The sequence below is a fragment of the Copadichromis virginalis genome, linkage group LG22 (assembly GCF_057382275.1).
Source record: "Copadichromis virginalis isolate Kocher_CV1m ecotype Utaka linkage group LG22, C_Virginalis_male_GT1.1, whole genome shotgun sequence".
In the NCBI taxonomy this organism is placed as follows: Eukaryota; Metazoa; Chordata; class Actinopteri; order Cichliformes; family Cichlidae; genus Copadichromis; species Copadichromis virginalis.
In genome coordinates, this window is record NC_140638.1 from 24,334,083 (window position 1) to 24,345,967 (window position 11,885).

General features: G+C 38.8%; 1 protein-coding gene across 1 annotated transcript; it reads right to left on the bottom strand.

Moving 5' to 3' along the window:
* Positions 1–7,219: 7,219 nt before the first annotated feature.
* On the bottom strand, positions 7,220–11,713 carry LOC146683397 (uncharacterized). The gene is made up of 9 exons (XM_085446305.1): positions 11,634–11,713; positions 10,047–10,097; positions 9,767–9,885; positions 9,279–9,671; positions 8,980–9,199; positions 8,645–8,856; positions 8,385–8,532; positions 8,197–8,306; positions 7,220–7,866 (listed from the first exon to the last, which is right to left on the bottom strand). The coding sequence occupies exons 2-9, from the start codon at positions 10,084–10,086 to the stop codon at positions 7,555–7,557; spliced, it is 1,554 nt and encodes a 517-aa protein (XP_085302431.1). The 5' UTR covers positions 10,087–10,097; positions 11,634–11,713; the 3' UTR covers positions 7,220–7,554.
* Between the last annotated feature and the right edge of the window lie 172 nt (positions 11,714–11,885).

Consider the following 11,885-nt stretch of genomic DNA (forward strand, 5'->3'; position numbering starts at 1 on the left):
CACCGGGGGCCTGACCATGGGAATATAATGCTCAACCCCATGCTTCGTTACCGTGCTAGAGAAATTAGGGACAGACAGCGACGGAAACTCTAAAAGCAAACGCTGAAAAGCATCCCCGGAGGTCACTACATTAGCCGAATCAGTAATCAGTATTTTATTAGAATTAGAATGATTTTTATTAGAATGAAAATGGCAAATGCCAAAGTATCTTTCCTGATAAGGCTTAGTTATCCAAACACATCATCAAATTTAATGTGTACCACCTGTGATCATGGGCAAAGTAATGTCTTTGAGAACATTATTTTTGAAATAGCTCTTTTTCTTAAAGGATCTGTTTATTTTGACATACTGGTATTTTTCACCAAGCTTTTCTTTATATGAGAAAGAAATATAGGAATCAGGAAGCATCATAGTCAGTGAGGCCACCTGCCTCCACGCCCGGAAAAATTTATGACTAGTCAAACCTGAGCAATGGGGGGGCACTTAAAGGTAAAGTGTGAGCACAGGCTAACAGCTGCACACATATTTATCCAGCAGCAGCAATTTACGAGGAAGAAGGCCTGTCGCCAGATGTGACTTGATGGGTTGTGGTTTCAGGTGGGGAAGGGGCAGGGGGAGGATAAATGGTAGCAGAAATAGCAGCGGTCAGACTACGGCTGTATATGAACGCGAATAAGAAGTGGATTATGCATGAAGTGTTAAGAAAGAACTGCCCTTTTTTTTCCACAGTCTTTATCTTTTTGTCTTTCTCTGACTTGCCAAGGCTTACACACAGTACTGAAATGCACATGGGCCGTTTCACTGAAGGGTCAGACTGAGAGGAAGACAAAAGAAGGGAGGGGATGGTGGTGGGGTGGGCAAGCAGTAAAAAATCGTGATAATGAATCCATGCAACAGAATGATAAATGATCGCAATGAAATCAGAACTGGTTTTAATGACAGCATAATGAAGACGGGTGAAATTGAGGGTGCGAGGAAAGAACATGAAAGTCAAAGCAGAGAAGAAAGTGCCAAATGTAATGAAAGTGGCAGAAGGGAAAATCTATACAAGACAGAGCAAGGGAGAGATGGAATGTTAGTCCTCTCTGCTGCAATAAGCCTCCAGCAGCGAGGGTAAGAGGCAGAGAGGCCGGGATTCCTGACAGAGCCTTATCTCATCTTCAGCCTGGAATAAAACCCATTTTCCAGCCCTGAGACAATAAAGCACAAGGTTACCAAACCTCACACCCATGACACCCCTATTTAGAGAGAGGCCTCGGCTCAACATAAAAATGCATAACGCCACCACGGCACTGAGAGATAGTGGATGGCACAAGGGGCCAGTTTCGTTTTGTCTGTGTATGCATATGTGCTTTACGATTATACAACCAATGGTTGTTAAACTTTAATGGGTAGTGCACCTGAACTATTGGAGCATAGATGCTTCCTGCAACCTTTTCTTTTTGATTGGGGTTAATATAATTGCTATTTTAATAACCTTGAAGAATAGGATTGAAATAGTGTGAACTCTAGGGTTGTATGAGTGTTCCTGCATGCATTTAAACAATGGAATGGATTGACACAACTGCCTCGCGCATGTTTGTCTGTTTTCTTTGGGATTCCTCTCCCCTACACTTTCATATGGATGCGACAAGTTGCCCCGCATCATCTCTAAGTGGATTGAGTTGTGTGATAGGCATATCAGGCAAAAATGCCAGACAAATTGTATCATGCGATTCTCGTCTGTCGTAATGGAGGACAAGTGTTTACTGTCTGTCCACCTACCATCTATCCATCTGTCCATCCATCCACCCATCTGAGAGCACTGCCTGTCTCCCTAAGCGTCACCTGAGGAGAAATAGAAACGAAGATGATAAGAAGATGGAGAGAGAGCAAGGACAAGCATGAGAAGGATGAGGGGAAAAGACAAGAAGCCTTGGTGGATTGCTTGGAGCTAGGAAATGCCCACGTCTTCAAGTTTCTTGTCTCATTTGCTCACAAAAGGAAGGCAGAAAAGTGAAATGTCTGCTGTGACAGAGAAATACACTCTGGCAAAGGGAGATGCAAACACAGGGTGGCTTAGGCTAACATTTGCCCAAAGCTAACGCCTGCTTGACTTAACTATTTTTAATATCTCTTTGTCTTTGTTTGCACAGACACACACGCGCATGCATAAAAAAGGCTTTACCCCAACACTTATGAATAATATAAAAACAAACCACCATGTAGAACAAAATAAGCATGTTTTATATGCTAATTAGGCAAATTAATCCAGTGCACGTTTGGCATCACGGGGCAGTTGGGGTAGTTCACAAAGCATTAACAGCAATGTCAAGCTAATTGCAAGCGTGTAGCAAATTTATGCTCATTTGGCTCAGATATGACCACAGCTACCTCCCCTGCATGGCCTTACCTTTTTCATCAGAGGGAGACATGCAAAACTGGCCCAGGACCAGCCACTATCCATTTGAGGGAAAGTCTTCTCTGCCTTGCTCATTTAAATGAAATAGCTGTACCGTGCCAGGCGTTGGCATTCACCAACTCTTTTAATTGCCTGAAACACTATAAAGCAGGAAAAAAGAGCTATTTGTCTGGAAAGTACACTTATCTAATCTCTCTTGAACTATTTCGCTTAGAAATACAGCTCTGGGGAAGTCAAGACAATTAGCACCTTTTAGAACATATTAGGATAGATCTTGGGCAAATTTCCAAAGGCATTTGGGGATGATGTGATCATTTGAGGATTTTAGGTTGGAACTTGGCACTACTGTTAAATTTAGTGAAATCTTTCACTACTATCCTTTCATTCAAGGTCCTTAAATTTTGTTCCAGTCTGAATATCATTACATAGATATTGTAAAGGCCATGTAGTGGCTATTAAAGCTAAATTCATTCAAAGTAATGGACAAACCAATATGCACACATACTGGACTTATACAGTTAGCCAATAGCAATATACTTTTACGGTAATACTGACTGTTAGGTGGCCAGGCAATGTTTTGCCTGGCCATGTTTCTGTTACTAGCATTTTGCATATGTATATTTAAAATATATATAACCACTATAATGTGGTTAAGTACAGAAGTTATCCAGATGCAATGTTTAGCTCTTACAATATCACAAACAATATCACATACTTGCTATGCAAGATTTGTAAGGTTGGGTCATATGGTTAAGCATGCAAGGTGGGTAGCATTCCATTACTTTGGAGTAATTTCTACAAAATGGGACGAAAACCATATGAAACCACACAGAAAAATTATTGCGAAAGTGTTTCGGAATTTGCTAAATTTTAGATGAGGTAATATTGCAAATTTAGTGAAAATTTTCTTATCGCATCCCATCTTTACTTTTTGCCCCTATCCCAACTTTTTGAGATGTGTTGCTGCCATCAAATTCAAAATGAGATATTTTGCATTCATGATCAGGAGGTGACTCCTCCAGTCTGCATGTCAATGTATCCTTGGGCAAGATATTGATCGTCGAGTGTGACAGTAAAGTGCTATATGAATATTATGTGTGATCGGGTGAGTGATCTGCTTTTAGTAAAAAGCGCTTGTGTTCAATTAGAGTAGTAAAGTCATATAAGAACCAGTCCTGGTGCAACAATTTCAAGCCAAATTCTGTCTTAAAAGAACATGTCTGCAATTAAAAAAAATAGTTGCTTAAACGGCCTGTCACCGAAAAACACAGCACATTATGAAACTGTGGAGTATAAATGAGGTCCTAAACTATTTAGCAGCTGAAAAACATTTTACTTTTAAAACAAAATCAAGCTTGTGGACACTGAGCAGCTTCAGTGTTTGAGATTTTTATCTTTATTCATATTATATTTCATTTGTAAGTTGTAAATCAGTATAGTCATTTTGCCCTGACTTTTTTGGAAATGGGGACACAGAGCTGTCGACACTTTTGTTCATTTGATGTGAATACAAATTAAATGTTTTTGTTTATAATTGCATAAAAGCCATCAACAAAATCTTATAATCCACCTTTCTTTCACAGTCGACAAGAAAACAGCGTCACAGGCCAATCTCCACAATATTACAACTTCCATTAAGATTGTCTGCTATTATTGCAGAAGGCATTTTCTTGTAATTGCCGACAAAACAGCACTTGAATGCATGATAGACTTCCGTTCCCATCATCTGTATTCTGAAGTAGGAGATTACAAAGCGTACTTGAAGGCAACACCACCACAAGGCAATTTGCAGTGTGAAAAATAGCTATACTCAGCTAGCATTATTTGACAATGATGAAATGTGAGCTCTACATTTTCCTTCAGGTGCTTGAGACAGAAAACTGTAAAAGTGTGATGGAGGCTTAACTCCTTGGCCAGCATTAGGGAGTAAGCTCAGCGACTTGGTGTTTTTCTTTGGTAGTGCACATGAGTAAGTGTGTGTGTTTGTGTGTGTATGTGTGTGTGTGCACAGAAGCCCTTTATCAGATGCTGGCAGAGTGCACCACAGGAGGATCGATAGAGCTTTGGCCTGAAACAGGGAGACAGTACCTGGATCTCGGCCGGCCTCCACCTTTCCTCTCATTGATCTTCATTACCGCAACAGACTGGAGCTCGAGCAAGAAGGAGATGGACGCAGTGCCCAGTACACACAGCAGCATATACCATATACACTCTCAGAAATGTATGCATACACTCGTGCCTATACAGACATTAACCTTACAGGGGCAGTAACTTTCCCATAACTTTCCCATGCAAGTTAAAACTAAATAACATAATAAATGAAAGTAAACTAGGCAACATCCAACATCAAAACTCCAAATATTGTATATCTATATTTTAAGTGTTTAGATTGTGTTATGTAATCATGTTTTTTATCAATTGTGGCTAAAAATAGACAAATAATAAAATAAACAGATCTTCAGCTGATTTTTCAAACTTTATGGTTTGCATAGAAATATAAATAAACCACAAAAAGGGAGAAATAGCAACAGACTAAGAAGAAGACTAGGGCAAACTCTGTCTGAAGTGTGATAGTAAGTTCCCCTTGAGTTATGTTTGCTGAAAATAGTTAATCAAGGTCAACTTTGAAAGCTGGGTGATTCTGAAGGCTTGTTCTTCAGAATGGGGTGCTTCTATTGTCTACTTTAGATCAAGTCACTTTTATTTTTATAGCCCATTATCAGCTACAGAGGGCTTCACAAACACAGGGACACACACTCTTTATTTTCATCACTATTTACATTGTAGATTCTCACTGAAGGCATCAAAACTATGAATGAACACATATGGAATTATCCAGTAAACAAAAAAGGGTGAAATAACTCAAAACATGTTATATATTTTAGATTATTCAAAATAGCCATTCTTTGCTTTGATTACTGCTTTGCTCACTCTTGGCATTCTCTCAATGACCTTCATGAGGTCTTCACCTGAAATGGTTTTCCAACAGTCTTGAAGGAGTTCCCAGAGATGCTGAGCAGTTATTGGCTCTTTTGCCTTCACTCTGAGGTCCATTTCATCCCAAACCATCTCCACTGGGTTTAGCTCAGGTGACTGTGGAGGCCAGGCCATCTGGCGCAGCACCCCATCACTCTCCTTCTTGGTCAAATAGCCCCAACACAGCCTGGAGGTGTGTTTGGGGTCATTGTCCCGTTAAAAAATAAATGATGGTTCAACTGAATGCAAACCAGATGGAATGACTTGTCGCTGCAGGATGCTGTGGTAGCCATGCTGGTTCAGTGTGCCTTCAGTTTTGAATAAATCCCCAACAGCATCCCAGCAAAGCACCTCTGCACCATCACACCTCCTGCACCATGCTTCACGGTGGGAACCATGCATGTAGAGACCACAATCAGAATCAGAATACTTTATTAATCCCAAAGGAAATTATAGGTTACAGCAGGCAGCTGTGGCGCATGCGCACTTACAAAGGAACCTTCTGACCAAACTTTACACAAACATCACATTGAGAAGACATGTCAGTGTCATGATCCGGCTGTGTGGTAGGCAGGAGTTGGACCCAAACGCAAACTCACGGGGACAGAACTTGAACTCAAAAGCACAGCTTTATTGCTGGAAAACAGGTCACAAACAATACAAAACTAAACTGTGAAAAGCTAATTATAATGTATACCAGGAGACACGGGGAGAATCACACACAGCATGAGTGAGATCGCGACACTGACACAGAGAAACACAGGGCTTTAAATACACTGGGAAATAACAAGGGGAATGAGACATAGAAGGGGAGCACAGCTGGGAGAAATCGGACATAACGAGACCCAAGGGAAGCGAAACTCAATACATTCACGTAGGACACAGACCTTCAAAGTAAAACATGTAACATAGACTTGACTAGGGGAGACAGAGCAACTAAGAAACACAGAGAACAATAACAGGGAGACACAGAGGGCGGCTAACTAAATACTCAGAAAACTAAAGAGAATACAAGAAAGCCAAACTAAGACACTAGACTAAAAAATAAACTGGGGCAACAAAGAGAACTAAGATCGTAATACAAAAACTCAGAGATACAAGAAACTCAAAACACTGGGTCACCGACCCAGGACCGTGACAGTCAGAGAGGTAGGCTGATAGGAAAAAACAACAAAAATACATAACATGAGGTGAGAGGAGGAGAAAAAACTCCACTCACACTGCAAAAACCCACCTCCTTAATACTAGAAAAATACACTTATTTTTGGTGAAGATTTGCTTAAAACAAGTGAAATTATCTGCCCATGGGGTAAGTGTTTTTTTCTTAATAAGATTTCTTGAAATAAGAACAATATCTAGATTTAAATAAAGCTAAAAATAAGTATTTTACACTCATTCCAGGGAACAAATCAGAACATTGAAACTTAAAATAAGCTTTAACCACTTATTGTAGGCCACAAATAAGATAATAAAGCTAAAAATAAGTCTTTTACACTTATTACAGGCAACAAATTAGAACAATTGAAACTTAAAATAAGCTTTAACCACTGATTGTAGGCCACAAATAAAGATAATAAAGCTAAAAATAAGTCTTTTACACTTATTCCAGGCAACCAATCATGGCTTGAAACGTAAAATAAGCTTTAACCACTTGTTCTAAGTAAAATGTTGAAGAAATTAAATCTGAAAATAGGCATAAAACACTTATTCTAACAAACAAATCAAGGCAAATAATCTAAAAACTAGTACATTAAATCATTTTTAAGAAATTTCTTCTTTTTAAATTTAGCTAAACACTACTTTAAGATTATATTGCTGATTAAGGACAAAACAAAACTGAAACAGAGTAAAAGTGTCCATCTTTATTTGTCCACTTTAACAATAACCTGCAGATAATAAAGATACAATTGAACAGTACAGGTCCAACATTATGAGTTTGTTTAAGTGGTTTCAACATTTCAACAGCCTTAGAGGTTTCGCCATTGCCCCATTAAAATTGACGAGTGACATAGGAAGACCACAAAGATTCAAATTTCTTCCGAATGACACCAAATACCACAAAACTTGTCTGGGTGAGTAAATGAACATTTTCCATTTTAGAAATAAGACCCAGATTGAAAAAACAAACAAAAACAAAACAGAAGTGCCCTCTCCTAATCTTATCTGAAATTTACACACTACTTTCCAATAAATGCATGCCATTCTGCCAGGGCTTTTCTGTAAGATGATGTAGTGTCATGCTCATGAATGGCATCCTGGAGAACTTCTGTCTGAATGACAGACAGCAGGGTTGCCACGCATTTGGGGTAAGTCAGATGGAGTGCATAAAAGTATGCCATCACATATATCATAGCCTCACCAATTTTTTCTTTGTCAAATGTTGTAACTGGTAAATTACCAACAGCAATGACACACTTGCAGCCATCGAACATCACTACTGGACATGACAAGCTTCGTTTCTGGAGGACAGCATCTGGATCTTCTGTAGGCTGCAAGACACAAAAGACATGACAGTCAACATCTTATGTTAATTGTATGTTTTTTTGCTGGGAATTGGTCATAACGTTGGAGATGTCATTATCTTGTTCTTTGTTGGTTACACACATTTTATAGTAGTTTTGACTTATGGTTTATCAAGCGACTCCTTATGTGACCACACTCGTGTACATTAAATACGTTATAAATTAATGAAAACAATAAATTATAGATTTAAGTCTTTCGGCTGAAACTGAAAAAGCATTTTTGAGTCATGTTTGACCGAAATATTTTGTTTGCCAAATTTTCTGTAGATCTTTATAAGCAAATTTTATAAAACTTACCTTCAGGACATGTAGAAATGCTTCAGAAGCATTCCCCATCTTTTTTGGTGGATGGGCAGGTGTGGGAAAGAGGGTTGGAAGAGCCTTCATCAGTGCAAGGTGGGCTTCAGCTGGACAAAGCAGAAACAAACCTTCATAAACATAAATTTTAAAGGATGAGAACTTTGTATTCAAATGGTAAAACTTACTTTTGTCCATGGTCATTGGTGGATTCATTGCCTTCTTTGACACACCGTAGAACTCTACCCTGGAGCAGAATTCTTCCCATCTCAGTTTTACTTGACTGATGAACTTGTTGTTGTGGGGATCCAAAATTCTGCGAAGCTCACCCAACGCCTACAATAGGTTTAAAAAAATAAGTAGACAAATAAAATCAAAATAACTTTACTACCACACCAAATATATTTGAAATTAAAGTGATTATTTATTAACTCTTCCAAAAACTTACATGATGCAATTCTTTAAAGCATGGATATGCATCCAAGATGAGGCAAGCTCTGTTCTCCTCTTTCATGGTGTCTGAGTCAATGAAGGATCTTCTGGCTTCAAACTCGAGGTCTAATAGCTGGGACACATCTTCTTGGTTTGGTTTTGCCTTCTTACACATTTCTTGTAATGTTTTGTAATGTCTTGCTTGTATTTGCCGACTATCCTTGTCAGCTAAGATAGAGAGAAGTACAAGAGCATTTTGGTTTTTCATTGTTACTGAAGTAGACTTCCACAAAACATTAGCTACTACTGGCTGTGTGTTGATAACCATTTTACAAAATTACTAGTACTCACATGAAGTGGAGGCATTGTCAGAATTTCTGACAGGTGATAACAGAGTAGATGCACCACTGGAAGAACTGCGATCAGCATCTTCATCATCAGCTTCTTCATCCCTTGGGTAGAGGTCAGTGAGCCTTCTCTTGGGCCGTCCCCTCTCCGGTGTTGGTCCTTGCCTTTTTACTGGGGTTTTCATATTTTGCAGCCTTTTTTGTAACTTGGCATTAATGCTCTCCTGGTGAAAATACATATATATCATGCCCCCTGAACAAAACAAAATGATTTATATATGAGACACAAATACAAGAACTTACGTGTTTTACGCTTGCATCATTATCCTGCAGCATAGGATAATATTCCACAACTTTTTTAGCCATTGCAGTGATTTCGGTCTTAGAGGGGTATCGCTCCATTTGGCCTTGGCTTGCTCTCAAAAGGGACACCATACTTGTGATTGTATTTCTCACCAATCTGCATCTCAGTTCTTTTGACATGACGCATGCCTGTTCCCTGCCGGAGCAGGCCAACTCCAGGTAACTCTTTCGGCATTGCTCCAACTCACTGTCGGTGTACAGAACATATTCCGGAGGACTGGGGAGCTGCAAGGTTTTCAGCTGGCTTACATTAGCATCAGCAGTTGGAGGGCCTGTTGCAACTACCCTGGGTGAAGAAGTTGTTTCAGGTTTCTGTGGTAGCGGATGGTCTTCCTGGTTTAGGGTGAGAAAATAAAAATGTCAAGTACTGCTAAAATAAAAGCATACTTTCTGGAGATTAGTTGAACTAAATATTTTTTACATAATACCTCAGGATGAATTATTGACCACACATGTTTTCTTCTGAGAAAGTGCTCAGGCCCAGAAAAAAGGTCCCTCAGATCATCACGGGTCAATGTTAAAAGCATGCGCTCGTCAATGCTTGCAGCTAACAAAAAGACAAACACCAGTTAAACTGTGCAAGCACATAACTGCACAAACATAACTGTTTTTTTAATATATATATATATATATATATATATATATATATATACACACACACACACACACACACACACACACACACACAAATATATTATCAAATATAACCTTTAAGGACAGATACTGTTACATCATCCAGCTTCTCCATTGCTCAGTCACCTGCAAGACAAATGTTTACAATTAGTGTTATGTTAAAAACATTTGAAAAGTTGAATCTTAATTGAGTCCCATGAGAATCAAATTGATTCACGTCAAAGAATCGTTTTGATTGTTCAACATTTTTACCCTTTTTAAAGCTATTATAGAAAAGAAATGTCCAGACAGCCCGGCTGAGGTCTGAAAGGGTTATACAATATTGCCCGGTGAACTTTTACTCACCCAGATTTGTGTCATTGAATTTCATCAATAAGATTATGCTGACTAGGGCTGCCAGATCATGCATCCATTGGACGTAAAATGTACAGCTTATTGCACCAGCAGTATCTGCTCTTACATAACGATCATTAGCTTATAGCTTTAAGTGTTTAAGGTATGTGCTAACTAAAAATAAAGGCAAGATGATAGTTTATTACATTTTAAAGAAATTTGCAGATTGCTCATTGCTATCTAAAATATAAAAGGACACCGGAGTATATTCTCCAGCATCTCACACTTCTGATAATCAGTTGTCTGCTTGACGTTTATTCAGCTGTGTAAAAACTATAACTTTAATCTCAGCCAAACCGATTTACTCAGGAACAAATAAAATACTGAAAAAAGCCAAACAATAACATTTTTAAGTTATTTAAGTGACTTATATATCATGTTCACCTGAGTAGTGAAAGACGGCGGTGGTTTTGAAAATGGTTCGCCCGGAGTCCGGTGTTCTCACGGCTCTAGTGAGCGTTAAACCCCGGCTAGCTATCGAGCTAGTGGGTAACAGACGTCTCCGAAAACGTCGGAGCGCTTTTGAAAATATGTGGTGTCTTGATAAACTGTCCAGATATTTGAAGTTTACACGGCTACATTCTCGCCTGAAAATATGTTAAACGTTTATTTTGTGACCTAGAAAGAGTAATAAGAGAAATTTTAAAACTAACTAGCTGCCGCCATTTTTGGAAACTGAGCTAGGCCGCGCTATGAATTCTGGGATACAGCTTCTTCTTCTTCTTCGGGGTTTAACGGCAGCTGGCATCCTTGCACATACAGTGCTGCCATCTTCTGTTTCAATTTTGAATCGATACACAGCGCTACTTGTTTTACCAACCAGCCTGATTCCTGAATAACACTGTTTTGAGCCCACTTTAATAAATCCAATTAATATCAAAATATTAATTTAAACCCACACCTTGTGAGGGAATTCAAGCAGCTAGTAAATCAGTCAAAGACAATTGGAAAACCCTGAATGTGGTTAATTAGCTCTCTTGCTAATTGAAAGAAATTCTCAGTGTGCCTATTAACTTAAGTTAATACAAACGGCTAATACTGCCCCTTATAAATAGCATAGCTAGGAATTCTCACAACATTACAGTAGATACTTCACTAAATAATGTTCTCTGAACCACATGCGAGGGCTGCTAAGCTAACGCTAGCATCCGTTAGCATGCTACATTACTCCTTCCCGCGCTCAAATTAAATTTATTATTCTGTCCGCTTGACTTTAAAACAGTGATTAGACTACACACTACTTACATTCGAAAAATTAAAATTGCTTACCTCTCTTTCTTGACGAAGTTTTCTCTCACAGTTTTTCTTTCAATGCTCAGGTGCAGAAGATTCCTGTGACTCCAAATTCAAACGGAGTTGGGTAACAACTAACATGGAACACGAAGGGGGGTGCACATCTCAATTTTTGCTTCTATATACAATTTAGTGGTTTGTACGTTCATAAAACACAGTCAGTATGATAGGTAAATTTCTTCTTCATTGATTTAAAATAAACTCTTATAGGTGTTATATCATTTTACC

Coding starts and splice junctions, on each gene's coding strand:
- LOC146683397 (XM_085446305.1), bottom strand. CDS start 10,086: ATGGAGAAGCTGGATGATGTAACAGTATCTGTCCTTAAAG. Junction 9,672..9,766: donor GGTCAATAATTCATCCTGAG/GTATTATGTAAA, acceptor ACCCTAAACCAG/GAAGACCATCCGCTACCACA. Junction 8,533..8,644: donor GCTTTAAAGAATTGCATCAT/GTAAGTTTTTGG, acceptor AACCTATTGTAG/GCGTTGGGTGAGCTTCGCAG.